Raw genomic sequence first — 23,336 nt, 5'->3', positions numbered from 1 at the left:
TCCATCTTTTCTCCATGCCTGGGTGAGCGCGGTGATAAATACGGCGAACGCCCACAAAATGCTGATGGTGACTCAGATGTAGATCCATACGTGTATCTCCACAGAAAGGGAGGCGATCCCGCGCCGGCTTCGGAGAACCCTTGGTTTCCTTTTTTCACACAGTCAATCCTATTTTTATTTATTTATTTTTTTTATGATTCCTGAGGTGCAGTTAGGTCTTTGTGGATGATCGTCTGGAGCAGAGCTGACACAAAGCACAGATTAACTGCAGCGAAATGGGGATAAAAACCTGACAACCAGCAGCAATTAGGGTCAAACGCAGTTATCAGTATGTTACAAATACACACTTTGTGGCTTTTAGGAAACGGTTTGCAAAGCTCTTTGTGAAAAGGAATATATAATTTATGAACTTTATAAAAGTTGTTTTGAGATACAGAATTGGTTTTACACTGGTGGTTTTTTGTTATTTTGAGAAAAAAAAAACATATTTCTAATAAAAGTCAATTCCCATAAAGCTTGTCAAATATGTAATATAAACTTAAATATTCTTTTAGCAAGCCACTAAAAATAGACTTTAAATTTAGATTTATAGGTCAAGCCGGGGCTGAGACGTCCGTAAGACTAACCCCACTAGGACCATCTGAATTCTTGGTAGCCAGAGATCATTAAGACAGAAAAAAAGATGCCGTGAAATCTGATTTTCACATCTCTAATCCCGCCGGCACGTAAACACACGGCACAAAGACATAAAACGACATCCAAAACTTTCTGACAAGGTCTGCTAAGGGAACAAAACACTGCCGAGTGTTCCTTCTCCGTGCATACGTTTCAGCACTGACGTCTCAGCAAGGACGCTTACATCAGCGTTACCTCAGCACAACAGAAGACGACTCTATCCTGAAAGCTCTTTGGGAGGATAATTCTCCAGCATTTGTTGCAAAACTACTAGAAACTCTCCTCTGACAGGCAGACAACAAAAGAGGTTATTTAGCTGCTGTCCCGGTGCTTTTTCTTCTTCTTTTTTTCCTATCTAAGGAAAGAAGCTGCCATTAATCTCCACTTCTGACATGCTTATTGTTCTGCTACCCCCTCCCATCACTTATGCAGAAGCACCAGTAGGTGCAGACACTCATTTATCAAAACAAAAGTTGTCCTGCAAGGACATTTTCCTCCCCCCACCACCAACACTTCTTCTTGCTTTACACCGATGCAAATAGCAGCTGCCATCTCCCTCCGAGCGGGGCGGATAAATGTGAAGCCCTCACACCGAGAGCCTCTCAAGGCCCGGCTGCTTATGGGGGAATCATAACAAGTCGAACGTTAAAGCTGGAAGAGCCTAATTTAAATGTGAGGACCACAGCGGGTTCCTGCATATATGTCCATTATGGAGGGAGAGATGAAAGCGTTGCTATTTATTACCGAGAGGAAAGTTCTCTCCTCTGACAAAGCAACTTTTTTTTCTTTTTCTTTTTTTAAGAACCGAAATCTGGGGCGAAGGACAAGTGAAGTGGCTCCTTTCACTGGAATCAAGTGCTCATTTGAATGGAAGAACAAAATGTGCGGCTGTGCCCCTGAAATAAAAAGCGTGCGCTCGGGTGGGAGGGCTGGACAGGGGGAGGGATTGTTGGTGTATTCGGGTCAGGGCCGCTGCAAAATAACGCGAACCGAGACGATTGAAGTGAATGCTCAGGTGTTAAAAAGAATCCCTTCGGTGGAGATTTTCCCCACATTCAAGGGAGAAAAAAGAAAAAAGAAAAAAAGAACGAAGAAGGCTATAAGGCAGCAAACCAGGTGGGCTTCAGTCGGGCTAATGACAGATAAAGTGGGAAAAGTGTTGAATTAAAGATGAGTTTGCTGGCAGGTGGATAAAACGACGTGTAAGCAGCGAGAGGATGGGATTGTCTGTACGCCATTAAATATGAATGGGTCTCGTGACCCCAGGCGAAATGACAACATTCCCACAGATGTGCAGCTAAATGCACAAGTAATCGTTCTCAGCGCAAAGAAACATCCAGATCATCTTGGGGCAGAGCGTTCCGGGAACTCTGACCTCTGTTTCCCATCAAGGCTTTTGTACATGACTGAGAAAAACAGCTTCCACCACGTCACACACTGACATAAATTGCAGATGGAGTATACAATAGACTGTGCAACAAACTATTACGCTCACACGCTTCAGAATGTAGAACAAAAATCACCATCATGCTTTTATGGTCTTTAAAAAAATTTTTTTTTTTAGGATTTTCAGGGTAGAGACCTGGAATCGTGGTCAAGCAGGTCCTGGAGAAGCAAAACAACCACAGACCACCATACTGCCTCCACCATGTTTGATTGTTGGTATTTCTAATGGTCTTTTTACAAAATGCTAAGTTATGATAGGTCACAAACCTTCTTTGGAGCCACTTTCAAAGATCATGAAGATGTTCTTTTGTTTTTTTTTTGTAAATCTGAACACTTTTATTTATTTAATTATTTTTGGTCTGCAAAGGTTTTGACCTTGTCACTCTCCCACGGATGACCTCTACCCCGATTTTTTTTCATTTTTATTGACTGAGGAAAGTGAGGCGCTAAGTGCTTTGGGCTCTTGTTGTTGGGATATTTTGAATGAGGTAACGAACGATGCTTTCCTGAATCTTAATTTTAGATTGACCACATCTAGGAAGGTTCACTACTGTTCCGTGTTTTTGCAGATACTGGCTCCCTCGTTAGCCGTAAAGCCTTTGAGACGGCTTTTACAACCCTTTATTAAAGTTGTTTTGTTTTGCTTCTTTATCTGTTCTTAAATTTCTCTAGATTAGGGGACTATATGTTGCTTCTTGAGATCTTTTAGTCTACTTCATGTAAAAAAGTTAATTAATTAGATTTAATTAACTTTTTTTTGATAACTTCATAAATTATCATTTGAAAACAAATGTAGATTTTTTTGATGACCTGAAACATTCAAATGGGAGAAAAAAAATAAAAATCAGAGGAATAAGGCTTTCTCACGTTGCTGTTAGTTATGCGATGCACAAAATCTGTTAATATTTTAGAAATATTTCCTATTAATTGAATTACCTGTCCAGTAGAACGTGTTAGCTATAAAACAGCTACTAGCCCAACTTTCCATCTGTTCAATGTCTCCCCCATAAACCTCTGATGTATTTCTCTAGTGAACTCAAAACAAGAAATCCATCTCATAACAGTCATGTTTGTTTTGATTTTTTAATAGCATATGTGTTTATCTGATAAATATAAAAAAGGGAAAAGGTTGTTACAGTACATTCCATTTGCAGAGAAGCAGAGTCAAAGCTACAGGAGTCGAGATGACGAGAGCAGACTTGTTGGAGAAAAATTATGACCTTATTCCTGGTTTAACGTTGCATCAGCGAACAGCCCTGTCATAACTTCCTTCACGGGTTGTATTGTTTATGACCGTTGCGCATGTCTGAATTCCCTAAAGTAGAAAAAAAATACATTTTTAGTATGGATACATTCATATATATAAGTGTCTTTATTTCTCTATTGTGCTTTATGAGGGAATATTGCCTTCACCCAGACAGGTGAGTGAACTGAAAATCTCAGAGCTGCTAACCCAGGGCGCCAATCAGGGTTGAATGCATTATGGTGTGGCTCGTGAACCAATTGGAGAGCATTTGCTGCAGGAAACTTTACAATAGGAGTGACTACCTTGTGCCCCAAAATAACCCTTGTTCAAACAGAGCTGACTTCTGCTAAATATGCATCAGTAAATGCCAGGTTTAGCGATTAAAATACCAAACCGCGTTTCCTTTAAATAGAAGGGGTAAATGGCAAGCTGGATCTCCATGGGGCGACATGCAGCATGTTAATGTGTGTCTACAGGCACTACTCAAAAGGTTTGGAAAGGCATGCAGAGAGAAATAGGGGTAGGAGAGGGGGGGGGGGGGCTGGGAAGAGAGGCATGTGGAAAAGCGAGACAAAAGTAGGGGGAGGCAAAGAGTCCCTGTGCTCGGTGGGGCAGACCACAGCAGGGGTTGTTCTGCCCAAGGCGTAGCACGAGTCCCTCGCCACCACCAGCACCGTTCCAACAGACATTTTCCTTCATCCTTTTACCCCCTTCCTCCCCTCGGGCAGGTGGGTAAAGAGCACGAGACGCCCCGTCTCTCGTTTCACAGTGTCCCATTTTCCAAATTCAACCAGTCATGCATTGTTCTGCTGCAGCCAGAGCATCCGACGAGGGTTGAGTGAGCAAGGAAGGAAGGGTTAACAGGCAGAAGAAGAGAGAGCACAGACCACTGCTCTCGTCTTCGACGTTAACGTCTCGACCTCCATTACGGCAGAGTTCAGTCCGAGGAGCCTCACGGTGTGGGACTAAAGATCGACTTCGTCCACCGATCTACCACTCTAAAGCCAACTCAGACCTCTACATGCCACTTAAGAGCACTACGTTTTAGTTTTTTTCATAAAGCTATACACCTAAACATTTTCTGTCCTCATGCAATTGGATTTTTTAAAAGCTTCCAAAACAAAAAATAATTGCTTGTTGTGTTCCTCTACCATAGATGCCTTCGAGACCGCAGCTAAACAGTCGTCTATTTAAGTTCAGGAATATCCCAAAAATAAAAAATAAAAAAAGCGTCCTGGAAATTGTCCTGCAGAGTCCAGGAGAGTTCTAAAGGAGATCTGCTACAAAACCCCCCTAGCTCTGGCTTGGGTAGAGTCTTACGGGTCCGGTTTGAGGAGAGCATCCGGGGCTCTTGTGAGGGTCCTCACCCCGTCCGTCCTGCGGAGGCGAACTGTGCACCCTTAACCTGATAGAACTAGAAGGCAGCGGAGGCTCCGAGACGACGGAGAGCGGCAGCCGCGGCGACAGTTGCCGAGACGATAAATCTGGAGTTAAAGGGGGAGTTGACTTGGGTATAATAGCTGGACAAACCAACTGCAGGCTCTGGGGTCTGTGAGTCAGAGAGTCCGCGTAGCACATGGCGGCGTGCTGCTGGGAGACGGTGAGGGACGAGCAGGGCAGAGGGACGGGCGGGTCTGTCCAGATGGGGGCGGCTTTGGACGGCGAGTGGCAGGGCTGAGGAGGGGACGGGCAGTGCAGGTACGTGTGGTGGGCTGGCGAGTAGTGAGTGGGGCAGATTATTGCAGGTTGGGGCACCGACGGCGTGAGAGCCTCCATCAGCGTGGCCATTCTCTTCATGACCTGCCCGAGGTCCGCGACTTCCCTCCGCAGGGTGCTGACCTGCAGACGAAAACAGAGACGATATCTTAAATATTTTGACAAATATTTCAGCTAAAATTTGATGGGTTTTTTTCTTATTGTTTTTATCTTGGTGCTTTAAGCACACACTCTACTGGCATTTTCTCCCAGCAAGTCTGCTGCTCCTAGAAGGCACATAGTATTTTACATAATAATCTCCATAATAAGGTAGTAAAGTAAGACCTGCCAGAGCTACAGACGTTTCATGGTTTTGTGACATTACAATCATTTCTTTGCTGTTTCAGCCCAAATAAGAAGCCTTTTTTACCTTTGACTACAAGAACAACCGGTCGAAAACAAACACGGGATATGGAAATGCTGCTTTTCTTTCTTTTTTTTTTTACGTTTATCATTATTTCTGTTATATTTACATGTTTTAACTTTGTATGGAAGTCTTTGTTGGTGCCGCACAAAAGATTTTCGGCACCAAATCATGTAATCGGAAGAAACCTCACCTCGATCTTTGCCATTTCTTCCCTTTACATCATAGCTTCAGCTGAAGCTTATGCAGACTGAAATCTCCTGCAGCCGATTCTCATTAAAAGGAGTCAAAATGCAGGGCAACACTGTCAAACACTACAAGAAACACAGTTTACCTATCACGATTTGTCATATACAGCCCAGATCCCACTAGCATGCATTTCTGAACTACATATATTTGCCCATAGAATGTGTTCCTGTCACATGTTAAACAGCTAAAAACATGAACCGACGATCGCAGGTGTCTGAGGATATTCAATCCAGGGGGTGGGGCACAAACCCAGACACAAACACAACTGCCTGATTGCATCCTGCAATCAAGACAATGAGTAACTTTTCTAGCAGTTATTTAAACAAAATCAGGAGGATTTATAAGGAGATTTGACAGGCAGGGATGAAAGGAAAGTAGACGCAGTTGTTGGAACACAGACGGGAGTGTAGCCATACATGCATGAGTGACAGAGCAAAAAACAATTCCTCCGCTAAGCTGGTAAAACACCAACAAACCCCTTTGTGTTTCATTTGCTTGTGTTTCATCGATTTCATATTTTATTGCGTTCGGTAGGTTGGAGAGAGTTAGGTTGAAAAATTTAGAAGTTCACACAGATCCTGCTTGTTTTTTTCTTTCCTTTTCACTTCAGCTGATTGTAATATACTTTTATAAGGAAGATTATGGATGATTTGTCATTAAAAAGGAGTTCACAGGGTGAAAAGATTTATGTACAGGCAGCCAAGTGGACATTAGGGTGTGCTGGCTAGGAGTCTTGCTAAAATGCAAGTTTTTGTGTGTAAGGGACACTAGAATGAACCTCTGAAGGTGTAAGGACCATTAGTAGTGAGCAACAAGGAAAAGCCACATAGCTAACTACTAAAAGCAACAGCAAACTGACTGAGAAAAAAAGTAAAAAAACCAGAAAGGACCCAGGAATCTGTCGAGCTGTCACCTCTCTGGTGTTTTTGCGAGTAAAATCGAGTTGCTGTAATTGTCCATTACACTGATGGCGGCCGGTAATTAGCTGCTCTCTGGACGTGGCGTGTCCACAGAGGGCATGGCCGTGAAGCCCAGCCAATGTGCCATCTGTTTCTGCCAGTCACGGCGCTCATGACCATTCATCTGGGCAATGACGCTCATCATTACAACTGGAGGCACATCAGCTCTCAGCACGGCACGCAGCTCCACATGGGAAGCGCTTCCATCGCCGTGTGAATATGTCAAGAGGCGATCAGGCAAAGCGCGAGCAACTATATTATGATTGCGGCCCCGACTGAATCCGGTTGGGCAATCCGAGAGGCGTCAGACATGCTATGCATGATAGACTTGCAAATAAAGGACATATAGTGTAATTAGTTAAACAAACCGTGGTATTTTGCTACCGAAATTTTAACAGACAAAAACATTCAGTCCTCTTTTTTTTTGTTCTTTTGACAGGCTCGCTCTAACTTCCCCTCGTGTGGTTTGGGAGCAGCCTGGGTCGAAACCGCGGCTCTGACAAAAATAGAAAAGCAGAGAGTGGCAGGACGGTCCAATCTGACACGCTGTCAACATGATTCCTGGTCTCCCACATTGGAGACAGCCGTCAGTGGTTTTTGGTCAGGGAGAAAACGACAGCAGACCACAACGAACCCGCAGCCACATTTACATTGTAAAAGCAATATAAAAATCCTAATTACCCTGAAATTGTAACTTCTTGATCACAAGTCTGATCGTATATAACAGTCAATATGGATTCAGGAGGTTAAAGGATTCTGCATATTAATAATGCTACTGGATGTTACCTCCGGTCACCCATTTTGATAACTGCGGTTATTACAGCCACAATTCAACCACAGGTTCAAGTTAGGGTTGCCACCTTTCAGAAATCAAAGTAAGGGACGCCCACCACAACGCGTATCGCCCGACTCTCACACTGCCAATATTTTATGGCAGTGTTTCTCGTCTTTAAAAAGTGATCCATAGAGCAATCGTTCATGCATAGAGGTCGGTTAGAGTATCCCAAAACTGTACTCCAATCACAGTAGTATACTTTAAATACGCTTAATTAAGCAAGTGTAAAAGGTATTTGGTAAACCACTGAGTAACTGATCATAATACCTGATTTAATATTCAAAATGTGTCCTCAGACAACTAAAAATATAAAAGTTATGTGAACATTCTGACCTTTTACAGAGTATTACCAAAATATTTATATAAAAAAGGAGTTATGTTTGGAGGCTGGTTCTAAACCAGATTTACCACAGGGGCCAGGTTAGTCAGTGTTTTTTTATGGCAACACTTGAAAAAGAATGAAAAAAAAAACAAACAAAAAAAAAAAAACAGAGCAATATTTCATCATTTGATATAAGTGAGCCAAAGAGCCACTTGTGTCTCCAGAGATTCAGTTTTCAGATCCCTGGCAGATGAAAAGTGTGATCCTATCTCCATACAGCAGCTAAAAGTTCAGCACTACAATTTTTAATTCATTGTTAAAGTAAAATTGTGAAGGTTAAAAAAAATCCACCACTTAGTATTAAGACATTTATTTAGTATAACTTCTTTGGCTCGCCATTGGCCCCCCATCTAGAACCGCCCCTGGGCTGCAGGTCTGTGTCTGGTGCATTAACAACCACTGAACAATGAATTCATAGAATATATAACCATTTCAAAACAAAACATACAGAAAGCCCTACCAAACCTTTTAATGTAGGAAGTATTTATGTATTTACTGTTAATCTAATGTATGATTTGTTCTTTAAAATTATCATTATTTTTGACTGATATTAATGTACCTTAAATAAGCAAATAATCCAACCAATATAGTCAACTAAAAGCACAATAAGAAACTTAATCACAGCAAAATGTTACCTTATCAGGGTCTGCTGTGTTCCTCTCCTGATCTATTCTGTCTGGTATCGTACTGCGCCACGATAGACACATTTTCTTTTTTTTTTTATTGCCTGTACTCATCCTCACTAACATTATTCAGCCTTCTCACGTCTGTATCTTTACAAGAGGTTTTGGTTCTAAGGACTGTGGAGAATCGGGTCGAGGATGTTTTACTGCCACTGCCAGTATCGCAGGTCCCATCGACCTCACAGCCAGGCTCAGGAGGTCAACAGGCAGTGGAACAAGTACCTGCCAGCGGAACAAGTACCTGCCAGCGGCAGAGCAGGAACCGGGAGGCCGATGGGACCCACGACGAGACTCCGGAGGCCGACCGACGGGACATCCAACGAAACCCTGGAGCTCAGCCGAGAGACCAAAAGGACTCACCACAAAACCCGGGAGGTCGGCCGGGAGACCTGGCAGTTGCCACCCCAAATCTTGCCACCCCAGCTGGCGACTATGAATTCAATAAAGTTATGTCAAATCGGACATTAAGCGCATGGAACTCTTTTTTCCGATAACATTGAATGCAACACAACGTAACCTGACTCCTACTGCTAAGTAGCGGCAAGTGCGAGAGACGGACAGAAGGCGAGGCAGCAGCATTGTTACTGGACTCGATATTACATGACTTATCGTGCGCCACACACGCGCCACTGCTGTCCATTGAGTCAGGAATATCGGTGGTCAGGAAAATACTACAATCACGCAAAGAATCTGAAAAAGGGACGCAATGTTTAGTGGTTAATTCATCCTTATGGCAGCCATAGATTATAAGGTTCACGGGTTTCAGATTTAACTGGTGAGGAAAAAGTTTTAATATAAAGAAAACATTGAGAAAGTGAGCAGTAAGTCAGTTATGCTAGCCTAACTGTTGCTACCCTGCTATTGACTTTGGCAACCTTAGCATGTGCTGCGCAGTTCGGTGTGTTTTGTTTCGGTGTCTGTTCCGGCCAGACAACAACTTCAAATGTGCAAGCTAAGCTCCACCGTTAGCCTCCATGTTTACTTCCACAAACACAGAGCACTTCTTCTTCTTTTTATGGCAGTTGGCAGAACACTGAGAACGCTGATGCTATTGCGCCCTCTAGTGCGCATGCGGGACACTTTCAGGTCGTTTGCCCGTTCACACTGCAGAACGCATAGAGGTCGCATACTGGCAGTGTGAACGGCCCAGCAAAAAAAAAAAAAAAATCGGAATTGCCAAAAAATCGGAATTGGGTCACTTTATAGACATCAAACCTGACAAAATAATGCAACAGACTGGATGTTCTGTTTTGGCGTTTTTGCAACTTTTTTGTGTGTGGGAAATGTTTGTTTTTGGTGTTGATTCCCCAGATCGATAATCTCTGCTTTATCTGCTCGTTGAGCTGTTGTCTGTCCGTTTCCATGGCAACGGATCCGCGTGTGGGGTAATGTCGACACACACACATAGAGCGAGAAAAAGCAGAATAGAAGAGGTTTTATTGGGGCTTACCACTAGCATTACATAGGGAAGAGCACTGACTGCCTTCACTGCCTTCCATGTAATGTATGGCAGGCACCTATTGTTCTACACCTAATAGAATGTCTCTATTTCAGTGACTCTTGAGAATAGGGACAAAATGGGTTTAAATTTTTCCCAATTTTTTAAAAATTATTTCTCAACCTTATGTATGCAAATATGACAAATAATGTTTTGGAAATGTAAAGATGCTAAGGTGCAGGCTCCCAGTTGTAACATTTTTTTTTAAATTACATTTTTAATCGACCTGACCTAGAACTTTGTCATCACTGACAAAATAAATATAAAATATTTTTTTAATGACCCTATTAGTGACATTTTTACTGTTTTACAGACAAATGCTTCTCGAAGAAAGAAAAGAAATATTATTTAAAACAAAAAACAACAAAAAGTCCATGTGACGGAGTTGACGAAATGCCAAGCTACCTCAATTTATATATTATTCTGAAAAAGGCCATATTGTAGCTCATCAGGTACATGAAATCTTTACAGTATACTAAAATTAAGCATTTATTTCACAAAATTTCATAAAAGTTTTGTAAATTGTCAGTTATGGTGTTGACACATCATGGTTGTGACGAGCAACTAAGGAATAAAACAGAAGAAAAAACTAAAGAATAACATATGCTAACCAGAGCTAACTAGCCCTCTTAGCAAAGGAAGAGAAAGGAAAAGATCATGGGGTCCTCAGAAGTTCTGGTGCCCCCCAATTATGCCTGATTTTTTTACATTCTTTTTATGTCTGACGTTGACAAAATTTAGGGACAAATTTCAATGGAGTTGGAAAATATATAAAAATGATTTTTAATTCAATTTATTGATACTTTTATAATTATGTATATGAATACTTATACTTAATAATCATATTATCTTAGTATTCCTTTAATTGTTTTAAACTATTATAATGTATTGAGCTCTGCTCCAGGACAAGGGACTTTACAGACATCATCCACCGACTACAATGTTTAAAATAAAAAAAATATTCAGCAAACGCCAGGAAAATATACATTGTTGTGCTCACATGACCCAGGTTAGCTTAGTCAGATATTTGAAAAAATTATGTTTTGTGTATATTTAATTAAAATGTTGTGCTTTATCCACAGGATCTGTTTTGTCCCTATTCTCAAGAATCACTGATTTATTAATCTTTCGTATTGCTGCATTCCCGCCCATAAAAAGGAATCAAAACGTGTGGCTTGATCTCGGCATCCAGGCTGTTATTTTTATTGGGGTTTGAGTAAAAATGGCGACGTAAAAAATTAAAAATGAGCAAAATTTCCAACTGCCGATCCAGAGTGTAACTGACACCTACTGACACTTTTTTAGAGTGAGAAAATTAGTGGATTTTTGACTCCCAGAACAATTTCGAAATTGCCCTAATGCCTAGAAAAATCGCTCTATTGGCATGAATGTCGGTCATGACATAGATACGCAGGCCTGCTCCCGTAAAATGTTTTCAAAATTTCTCTAGGGTTGACAATTTGCTCAACCAAAACAGCATAAGATGCCTCAGCACTGAGGGATATTGTTGTTCGGATCGATGGACTACTGATGTGAGCCCTCGACAGACAACATTTCACTAGTAATGTGGACATATTATTGTGATTAGAATATTACTTTACTGTATTTATGTCCACCGGTGAGATACCAGCTAATATTAGTTATAGTGCTTGGTGTAATACTGGGGTTCAGCCCATGAAGGCAAACTGAGATTCCGTAAATCTAAAAAATGTATTATTCTCCAACATTGTCTTAGATCAGGAGTCCCCAAACTACGGCCCGTGGGCCAGATCCGGCCCGCCTCCACATTTGGTCCGGCCCCCTGAACAATACCAGAGAGCATTAAGATTTTTTTTTCATATATTGTATTTTCCGGTTTATATGTGGATTTTTCTTCAACCACCAGGGGGCTCTTTAGCAGGAAGTGTGTCCTGTAAACTGTGGGTGTTTTGTTTTGCATGGCATTGCTGCCATCTGTTGGACTTTTGGGGAACTGCTCGACTTTTATGTTATTTAATCAGTGCGGTTGTTTGCTAGCGGTAGAGCAGATGAACACACGTGTCTGTTGTGAACGCCGCATTCCAGGTCGAGTTCTTCGAAGCAATGCCTGTAAGTAGCAGCTTATACTTCAAAACAAGCCTTTATGTTAACATATGATAAAAGAAGAAACTTGTTTATTGAATTAGTTTTGGAAATACCTGCGGGCGATTTGATTATGCACCCGACCCAAAGGGGTCGGGTGCATTGTGCTACCCGACCCCAACAATGCACCCGACCCAAAGGGGTCGGGTGCATTGTGCTATGGGCGGCAGCCAAGGGAGGGGACCCTGGCGGTCTGATCCTCGGCTGCAGAAGCTGGCTCTTGGGACGTGGAACGTCACCTCTCTGGTGGGGAAGGAGCCGGAGCTAGTGTGCGAGGCTGAGAGGTTCCGGCTAGAAATAGTCGGCCTCACCTCGACGCATGGCTCTGGTTCTGGAACCAGTCTCCTTGAGAGGGGCTGGACGTACTTCCACTCTGGAGTTGCCCACGGTGAGAGGCGCCGGGCTGGAGTGGGCATACTTGTTGCCCCCCATTTGGGCGCCTGTACGTTGGGGTTCACCCCGGTGAACGAGAGGGTAGCCTCCCTCCGCCTACGGGTGGGGGGACGGGTTCTGACTGTTGTTTGTGCTTACGGGCCGAATGGCAGTTCAGATTACCCACCCTTCTTGGAGTCCTTAGAGGGGGTACTGGAGAGTGCCCCTCCTGGGGACTCCCTTGTTCTACTGGGAGACTTCAACGCTCACGTGGGCAATGACAGTGAGACCTGGAGAGGTGTGGTTGGGAGGAACGCCCCCCCCCCGATCTGAACCCAAGCGGTGTTCTGTTGTTGGACTTCTGTGCTCGTCACGGATTGTCCATCACGAACACCATGTTCAGGCATAAGGGCGTCCATATGTGCACTTGGCACCAGGACGCCCAAGGCTGCAGTTCGATGATTGACTTTGTCATCATCTCATCAGATTTGCGGCCGTATGTCTTGGACACTCAGGTGAAGAGAGGTGCGGAGCTGTCCACTGACCACTACCTGGTGACGAGTTGGCTCCGGTGGTGGGGGAGGAAGCCGGTCAGACCTGGCAGGCCCAAACGTGTAGTGAGGGTCTGCTGGGAACGTCTGGCAGAGTCCCCTGTGAGACGGAGCTTCAACTCTCATCTCCGGCAGAACTTCGAACACGTTCCGGGGGAGGTGGGGGACATTGAGTCTGAGTGGACCATGTTCCGTACCTCCATTGCCGAGGCGGCCTATCGGAGCTGCGGCCGCAAGGTTGTTGGTGCCTGTCGCGGCGGCAACCCTCGAACCCGTTGGTGGACACCTTCGGTGAGGGATGCTGTCAAGCTGAAGAAGGAGTCCTACCGGGCCTTTTTGGCCTGTGGGACTCCAGAAGCAGCTGATGGGTACCGGCGGGCGAAACGGCATGCGGCTCGGGTTGTCGCTGAGGCAAAAACTTGGGCGTGGGAGGAGTTTGGAGAGGCCATGGAGACAGACTTCCGTACGGCTTCGAGGCGATTCTGGTCCACCATCCGGCGTCTCAGGAGGGGGAAGCAGTGCAGCACCAACACTGTTTATAGTGGGGATGGTGCGCTGCTGACCTCAACTCGGGACGTTGTGGGCCGGTGGGCGGAATACTTCGAAGACCTCCTCAATCCCACCAACATGCCTTCTGTTGAGGAAGCTGAGCATGGGGACTCTGGGCTGGGCTCTCCAATCTCTGGGGATGAGGTCGCCGAGGTGGTCAAAAAGCTCCTCGGTGGCAGGGCCCCGGGGGTGGATGAGATCCGCCCGGAGTTCCTTAAGGCTCTGGATGTTGCGGGGTTGTGTTGGCTAACGCGACTGTGCAATATCGCATGGACATCGGGGGCAGTTCCCTTGGACTGGCAGACTGGGGTGGTGGTCCCCCTGTTTAAAAAGGGGGACCGGAGGGTGTGCTCCAATTACAGGGGGATCACACTCTTAAGCCTCCCTGGTAAGGTCTATTCAGGGGTCCTGGAGAGGAGGGTCCGTCGGATAGTCGAACCTCGGATTCAGGAAGAGCAGTGTGGTTTTCGTCCTGGTCGTGGAACACTGGACCAGCTCTACACCCTCAGCGGGGTCCTGGAGGGTGCATGGGAGGTTGCCCAACCAGTCTACATGTGTTTTGTGGACTTGGAGAAGGCGTTGTACTGTGTCCCTCGGGGGGCCCTGTGGGGGGTACTCCGGGAGTATGGGGTACCGGGCCCTTTGATACGGGCTGTCGGGTCCCTGTATGACCGGTGTCAGAGTCTGGTCCGCATTGCCGGCAGTAAGTCGGGCTCGTTTCCGGTGAGAGTTGGACTCCGCCAAGGCTGCTCTTTGTCACCGATTCTGTTCATTACTTTTATGGACAGAATTTCTAGGCGCAGCCGAGGTGTTAAGGGGATCCGTTTTGGTGGCCTTAGGATCGCATCTCTGCTTTTTGCGGATGATGTGGTCCTGTTGGCTTCATCTGAACGTGATCTGCAGCTCTCACTGGAGCGGTTCGCAGCCGAGTGTGAAGTGGCCGGGATGAGGCTCAGTGCCTCCAAATCCGAGGCCATGGTCTTGAGCCGGAAAAGGGTAGAGTGCCTTCTCCGGGTCAGGGGGGTCGTCCTGCCTCAAGTGGAGAAGTTTAAGTATCTGGGGATCTTGTTCACGAATGAGGGAAGAAGGGAGCGGGAGATCGACAGGCGGATTGGGGCAGCGTCTACTGTGAAGCGGGCGCTGTACCGGTCCGTCGTGGTGAAGAGAGAGCTGAGCCAAAAAGCGAAGCTCTCGATTTACCGGTCGATCTACGTTCCCACCCTCATCTATGGTCATGAGCTTTGGGTCATGACCGAAAGAACGAGATCACGGGTACAAGCGGCCGAAATGGGTTTCCTCCGCAGGGTGGCTGGGCTCTCCCTTAGAGATAGGGTGAGAAGCTTGGTCATCCGGGAGGGACTCAGAGTAGAGCCGCTGCTCCTCCAAGTCGAGAGGAGCCAGTTGAGGTGGCTCGGGCATCTGGTAAGGATGCCTCCTGGACGCCTCCCTGGTGAGGTGTTCCGGGCACGTCCCACCGGGAGGAGGCCTCGGGGAAGACCCAGGACACGCTGGAGGGATTACGTCTCTCGGCTGGCCTGGGAACGCCTTGGGATTCCCCCGGAGGAGCTGGAAGAAGTGGCTGGGGAGAGGGAAGTCTGGGCCTCCCTTCTGAAGCTGCTGCCCCCGCGACCCGACCCCGGATAAGCGGAAGAAAATGGATGGATGGATGGATGGATGGATTTGATTATGTGCTACGTCATTGCTAACTAGCAGGCTGCTAAGATTTCTTAGGTCGTTATGTAGCATTGCAGCTCATAGCATTCTGAGGTAGCTGTTGTATCAGTTGTACTTATAATGTATGCATCTGAATGTAAAACACTTCTGTAAGCTGCTCTGAGCTCATCCTGAGTTGTTTGTGTTTTGACAGTTTCACTGCATTCTACATGGAAATAAAGGAAGAACTAATTAATCCAGACTCGTGTGAAAAGAGTTTGGCTGATTAGTTTTGGTACAAGACACCATAGCGAGACCATTACAAAGTGAATCATTGAAAATAAAAGAAAGCGCCCATTAAAATGGAATTAGGTTTTAATATGTTAAATATGAGAATGTTGTTGATCAGTTAAATAGCATTGAAGGGAAATGCTATTTAACAGTTTTTTAAAATAATACTGGGATCATTATGAGAATTTGAGGTATAGATATTAGGATCCAGTAGATGGCAGTAGTGCAACAATAATGAATGCAAGCTACTGTTGAAATCTAAAGAAAAAGAAGAAGGCGCCCATTTTCATTTAGCACATGCTAGTAGCAACACGAAGGATCAGCACTTTTACTGTTACAGTTACCGTTCGGAAACTATCGTAATCAGTTCAGTTAAATCTAAACTTGGCAACTTTTCTTTTTCAACGTAATAAATGTGATATTCAATTGACCTGTTATGACTCAAATTTTGGGTGTCCGCCCCCCAATGCTGCTGCTGCATCGCTGTGGAAAACCTGGAGCGGCAGAGATATCTGCGGCTTATATGTGTATGTTTACTGGTTTAAAAAAAAAAAAAAAACTTTGGGGTTGCGGCTTATAGTCCGGTTCGGCTCATAGTTAGGAAAATACGGACTATGATCCTTCCTGGATTTTTTCTGTGAAGAACCCAGAGAGGGTTATTTGGTTGTGCTTTCTGGAAAACAATATATTTTTACATTTAGGCACTCCTGCAATCGTCACACTTATTCTGTTACAAACTGACTATATATATAAAAATGTATCTAATATATATTATTCAGTATTAATTATTATTAATCTGTCATTATTAATCATTATTTATTTGTGTTTGTATATTTCTATAAATATGTATTGATATTACTAAATAATTTATTAAATAAATTATGAACGCCTGGAGCAAGCTAATATAATTGCACCGCAGGTGGTGCAATTATATTAGCTCTAATTATCTTTTTCCCTCAAGTGAGTGCACCACTGTAGGTGCGCAGTAAAGGGCACAATAGCGTCAGCGTTCTCGGTGTTCTGCCAACCGCCATAAAAAGAAGAAATGCTCAGTGTTTGCAGAAGTAAACATGGAGGCTAACGGTGGAGCTTAACTTACATATGTTGTACATGAAGTTGTTGCTTGGCCGGAGCCAGCATATATATATATATATATTTTTTTGGCTCTAGTGGCCTTTATTTGATAGTTAATTGACAGGAAAGTAGGTAATGAGAGAAGGGGTAGACATGCAGGAAAGGTTGCCAAGGCTGGGAATCGAACCTGCGACAGCTGCATCGAGGACTAAGGCCTCCATATGTGGGTTGTGCTTAACTCCTGCGCCAGCACATCCAGGAGCAAGCATATTAACAACTTAATCCTCATATAGTCCGTCATGGTTGTTGTTTTTCTTCCCCCTTGCGCGTATCAGGACGGAGAATAGTGACATTTGTCCAGTATCAATGACATTCAGTTCGGATGAATGCGGCCTGAACGTTAGGTCGCATTTGAATCGAATACGTGTTGGATATGGGTCACATTCGAAAAAGAATCCGACCTGTGCTATTCACACTGCCATGAAAAGATCGGATACAGGTCGCATTACGTCAAAAAAATTGGAATTGGGTCACTTCAGGCTGCAGTGTGAACGCACCCTCTGTCAACACTGCACTTTTTCGGACTAATTTTCACAGTTCACAACACCAATAAAGAATGTCATTTAAGTCAGTTTCATCTACTAAGTTTATACGATTCTTCTTCTTTTCTTCTTTTCCTCTTCATAGTCTTTCCTCTTCATAAAGCAATAAATCTTTATTTAACACAGTGCAAGACATTGTCTCACTTTATGCCGGGACCCACAGCACTTATATATTGTTCATTTTATCTTTAATAATTACTTTTATTTCAGCTTTACTTGGTGGGACATCAAATTCAATTTCTGCTTCTTTAGCCAACTTATCTACTTTTCCCACCCATTCATTTTCTTACACCCTTGTCCCTTAGTGGGGTTGGGAGGGTTGCTGGTGCCCATCTCCAGCTGACGTTCCGGGCGAGTGGCAGGGTCACCCTGGACAGGTCACCAGTCTGTCGCAGGGCAACACAGAGACACACAGGACAAACAACTATCCACACCTAGGGAGAATTTAGACAGACCAATTAACCTGACAGTCATGTTTTTGGACTGTGGGAGGAAACCAGAGTACCCAGAGAAAACCCATGCATGCACAGGGAGAACATGCAAACTCCATGCAGAAAGACCGGTGCCGGGAATCGAACCCAGAACCTTCTTGCTGCAAGGCAACAGCTCTACCAACTGTGCCACTGTGCAGCCCTATCTAGTTTTTCATTAGCTACAATTCCTTTATGTGCTGGAACCCAAGTGAATTGAATACTTATATTTTGTTGCTTTATACCATATATCAAATAACAAGCTTCATCTAAAAGATCTTGACAGCTTTCAGATTTTCCACTGATAATACTAGTTAGGCAAGACATTGAATCTGAACAGATAACTACCTTTCTGGGTTTTACCTCCACCACCCATTGCAATGGCAAAAATTATTGCCAACATTTCTGCTGAAAAAATTGATAAAATACCTGTTGTTCTTTTTTTTATAAAAACTTTTTGTTTAGGAATCAATCAATCAAATTTTATTTGTATAGCACATTTCAGCAGCAAGGCATTTCAAAGTGCTTCACATAATTAAGATAAAAACAGCATGTGATAATATATACTGCTACTCCTGTTTTACCATTTTCCTCTTTAGATGCATCTGTATACATTTGTGTCATACTTTCATACATTATTTCTAAATACTGCTGAATAATTTGATACAAACCTCCACAAGACTGTTCTATTTTTTTTTTGGTTTCTAAAATTAACTATTGGCATTTCAAATATTCATGGAGCAATTTTAGATTTACTTACAGTTTTACAGCATGCTATATTATTCATCCCCAAATTATGTGCATGAATATTTCCATCCCATCCAAAACTCCTTATGTTATGACCATACTCCCAACATTCTCTAAATACCTGTTTAGTAATGTGACTTTCCTCATGCCCTTGTAAATTTAACCAATAATTTGTTGACACAGTCCAGTGGCATTTCTCCAGTAATAACCTGAAGAGCAGGAATTGGAGATGTTCTAAAAGCCCCACAACATATTCTGAGCGCTTTAGCTTGTATTCTATCTAAATCGACTAACAATGAATTTGCAGGTCACTTGTAAACAATACATCCATAGTCCAACACGGAGCGAATTAAAACATCATACATTCTCTTTAAAGATGTACTTGACGCCCCCCAATCATTGATTGACAAACATCTCAATATATCCATCCATCCATTTTCTTTACACCCTTGTCCCTTAGTGGGGTCGGGAGGGTTGCTGGTGCCTATCTTCAGCTAAGGTTCCGGGTGAGAGGCGGGGTTCACCCTGGACAGGTCGCCAGTCTGTCGCAGGGCAACACACAGGACAAACAACCATGCACACCCACATTCACAACTAGGGACAATTTAGACAGACCAATTAACCTAACAGTCATGTTTTTGGACTGTGGAGGAAACCGGAGTACCCGGAGAAAACCCACGCATGCACAGAACATGCAAACTCCATGCAGAAAGACCGGGGCCGGGAATCGAACCCAGAACCTTCTTGCTGCACAGCAACAGCTCTACCAACTGCGCCACTGTGCAGCCCCATCTCAATATATTAATACCTTTTTTACATTTATCAATAATCTTCTGTATATGCATCTTAAATGAAACCTTTTCATCAAACCTTACACCCAGATACCTTACAATATTTACCTGCTTTAAATTTTGCCCATACAGTATATCCTCAGATCTACTGTAGGATTAACCCTTTTCTTTGAAAAACATATTACTTGTGTCTACTCAACAGACAAATGAAACCCCCATTCATGTGACCCTGTTTCAACCTTATTAATTGCTGATTGCATTCTATTTTTTAAAATTAGCTCTTCCACCATCAGCCCCCAAGTTTCAAGCTCTGCTGATACCGCAGTCCTGCTGCCCTCAAGCTTTTCTGCCACCGACAATCAAGCATGAAGCTTGGGCCCTCATGATACTTCTTTATTTAGAAATGCTAAAGTTGAACCCAATACCTCAGTGTACCTGTTTCATACATTTTTACAAGTGTATTGGTGAAGCCCCTGACCACAAGTCTGAATACAGACGGCTGCTCCTGTGGCTGGTCTGGTACCGACTGGCTGTCTTCGTGGGTTTCTTCTTTGGATGACTGCTGGTTCTGCTGCTCCTCTCTGTCCCTCAGCCTATTGTTCAGCTGTTCAATTTCAAGCTGCAGTTCTGTGCTTATATTCTCCAATGCAGTGTTTTGCTGCTCCAAGGCAAGGCATCTCTCCTGGAGGACGATGCGATTCACCTTCAGGGCATCGTTTTCCTCCTCCAAGATGTTCTTTTCCTGTCTGAGGATTTTGCTTTTCTCCTTCAGGTCGTAGTTTTTCCTCAGCAGATCAATGTAATCATCCTCCATTTCGGTTAATTTCTCCTCCAGTTCGGTCTTTTCCTTCTCCAGGGCAGCGTTTATCTGCTCCAGGACTGTGTTTCTCTGCTCCAGGGGGGCGTTTCTCTGCTCCAGGGGGGCATTTCTCAGCTTCAGGGCAGCGTATCTATTCTCCAGGCCGGCGTTTCTCTTCCCCAGGATGGCGTTTGCCTGCTGCAGGATGATATTTCTCTGCCCCAGAGTGGTGTTTCTCTGCTCCAGGGCCGTGTATTTCTGCTCCACTTCAGTCAGTCTCTGCTCCAGAGCGTCGTTAGTCTGCACCAGGTTGGCTTTTACCTCCCCCAGAGCGTTGCCTATCTGCTCCAGGGCGGTGTTTCTCTGCTCCAGAGCGATCTTTTCCTTCTCCAGGGTCTTGTATTTCTGCTGCACTGTGGTGATTTTCTGCTCCAGGGTGGTATTTTTATGTTCAATCTTGATGTTTTTATTATAGAGAGTGATCCTTTTCTGCTCCAGGGTGGTATTTTTATGATCCACGGCGTAATTTCTGTGCTCCAGGGTGTAGTTTATCTGCTCCAGAGTGGTGTTTATCTCCTCCAGAGTGTTGTCTATTTGCTCCTGGGCGGTGTTTGTCTGCTCCAGAGCAGTGTTTCTCTGCTCCAGAGCGGTGTTTCTCTGCTCCAGAGCAGTAATTTCCTTCTCTAAGGCGGTGTTTGTCTGATCCAGGGTGGTAATGTCCCCATTTAAACCTGTATTTACTTTGAGCTGAATTTTAAATTCCTCCTCTTTTTCTTGAAGCAGCTTGTTGTTTTCATATGTAGCTTCCTTTTTAATTTTCAGCTCTTCATTGATTTTAATTAAAGTCTGTCTCTCAATAGACACCTTGCTGACTTTTTTCAAGATGCCTACGAGCTTCTCTGTCTCTCTAACTACGTAAGATGATGGCATACTGCTCTCACTCATTCTTGGTCCGTTAGTTAGAAATTGGTGACAATCCTTGTACTTGCTCTTGACTTTTGCAATGGTTATGACAGTGCAGCTTTGTGATGTCACTCTTGCTCCATAAGTGTGACATCTCTTTGTGACATCAATTCGCGTGATGTCACAAATTGATGTCACTACCTCAGCAGAACAACTAGAAAACTGCTGAAGTTTGAATAAAAACAAACTTTAAGGCTGAATGCAGCTGTGCTTAGCTGATGGCCATTGGAGACAGTACAACTGGTAATACATCACCAAGGCTGAAATCCGCACTTGGGAGACAGTGGCTCTTGAGGACAACGGACTGGCACAGCAGGTTGCCAGGACCAACAGTCGAAAGGAAACATTGTGCCCGAAAACAGAAGAAGGGGAAACGGGTGGGCGTGTTGACCCAGCTGATGCCTTGGAAGCCACCAATTCTGACTCTCTTTCTGGCCAAAGTCCGCTCACCGGGTAAGAAAGTGGATTTGTTAGATCTGAGGTTAAGAGTTTCTGCAGAGATGAAGAACTGTGCTGTTCTTTGCTAACGGAAATCTGGCATAACCGCAACATGCCAGACTTTAGCCTTCTAAATCAACGTTCTTCAGTTATTCCAAGCAGACCGTGACCAACGTGCTGATGGTCAGGAAAAACACAGAGAGGAGGACAATGTATGTAAGTGAATGAAGGTTGGTGTACGAGCTGTGGCCTGGTTAAAAGCTGTCAGCCATACTATCTGCCTCGGGAGTTTACTGCGGTGTTCGTCACCATTGTTTACATTCCGCCGGGTGCTAATGGCAACGAAGCATTGAAGGAGCTGTATGACACCGTTAGCTCACTGCAGATGAAGCACCCGGAGGCATTTTACGTGGTTTCAGGGTCTTTAACCATGTGAAACTGACTGACACTGCTCAGTTTTTATCAGCATGTCATCCTTCTTACACTCTTTATTGTGTGTACACTAACATTCATGGTGTGTACAGAGCTCTTCCTCGCCCCCATCTTGGCCTCCCCGATCACATCTCCATCCTGCTGGTGCCAGCATATCGTCCGATGATGACACAGATTAGGGCAAGGAAGAAGACAGTCACTGTGTGGCCCAGGGATGCAGCCTGTGCGCTCCAGGACTGTTTTCAGTCCACAGATTGGCAGGTCTTCAGAGAGGTGGCTCCTTATGAGGGAGAGATGGACCTGGAGGAATACACCTCCTCTGTTCTTTGCTTCATCTCCAAGTGTGCTGATGATTTCTCCACCACCAGGACAGTAACCCGATACCCAAACCAGAAACCCTGGCTGAATGTTGAGGTGAAAGCTCTGTTGAAAGCTGGGGACAGGCGAGGCATCAGCACTCCGAGAAGCAACCCCGAGTGAAAATTCTCCAACCTAGGGTTAGCGTTAGCCTAATCCTAACCCCTCACTGCCAGATGCACTTAACAAGCCCTATTCCCACTTTGAGCATCCTAACACCCCCCTCAGTATCAGACTAATACCACCTCCTAGTGACATGCTTCTCCTCACATCTTCTCACAGCAGATGTGAGGAAGTCCTTCCAGGAAATCAACCCCTGTAAGGCTGCAGGCCCCGACAAGGGAGGGTTCTGAGGGACTGTGTACATCAACTGTCTGAGACATCTTCAACACCTCACTGTTACTGTCACCTGTCCTCTCCTGCTTAAAGACCACCACTATTGTCCCTGTCCCCAAAAGCTCTACAGTGACAGGCCTGAATGACTGCCGACCGATAGCCCTAACGTCAGTAGTCCCCACTAATATTTAAATATGCTGACCCATGTATCAATTCAATTTAAAAATACTTAAAAAAATAAATTTCCTCGTAAATGTAGCTATTATAGCTGTTTGAATTAGGTTTCTAGTAAAAAAGCGTGAAAATCTATTCAGTCTTTAGCAAGATATAATTAATTAAATGCGCTGACACTTCATTGTGCCTCAAACGTACAAAGTTGAGTGGAGCTGGCGACCACTGCAAGATGGCGGCCCTACGTCACGTTTGCAACAGCAGGCAAGAGCAGTCCATGAGGCATCTTTTCTTTTATTATGTCTATGGTTCAACCTCTCACGTCTAGCTAAGCAAGGATGTTGGAACCAACTAACTTTCTCAATCTTCAGTTGCCTAGCAACTCACTCACTCTTTGGTTACCTAGCAACAGCCTGTTGAGTCACTGGCGCAGCAGCAATTTCTGGTTTTGCCTTCATTCCTCATAATTGCTTAGAAAATTTTTTTTAAAAAACATTGTGGTGTGAAAACTATGGATAAAACAGTTA

General features: G+C 44.3%; 1 protein-coding gene across 3 annotated transcripts in view; it reads right to left on the bottom strand.

Moving 5' to 3' along the window:
- Positions 1-3,190: 3,190 nt before the first annotated feature.
- Positions 3,191-23,336, bottom strand: part of kcnh8 (potassium voltage-gated channel, subfamily H (eag-related), member 8) — an 81,997-nt gene continuing 61,851 nt past the window's right edge. For 2 of the 3 annotated variants that reach the window (XM_008421677.3, XM_017307670.2), the window contains exon 16: positions 3,191-5,206. In XM_008421677.3, coding sequence (XP_008419899.1) covers positions 4,661-5,206 — 546 coding nt within the window. In that variant the 3' untranslated portion in view covers positions 3,191-4,660. Of the gene's footprint in view, positions 5,801-23,336 lie in introns of all 3 variants that reach the window. The other variant, XM_081612655.1, reaches the window with a different exon arrangement.

The sequence above is a fragment of the Poecilia reticulata genome, chromosome 11, assembly GCF_904066995.2.
Source record: "Poecilia reticulata chromosome 11, P_reticulata-male-v2, whole genome shotgun sequence".
Taxonomy (NCBI): Eukaryota; Metazoa; Chordata; class Actinopteri; order Cyprinodontiformes; family Poeciliidae; genus Poecilia; species Poecilia reticulata.
Note: the sequence above shows the minus strand (reverse complement) of the source record. Positions and strands in the feature narration are given on the sequence as shown.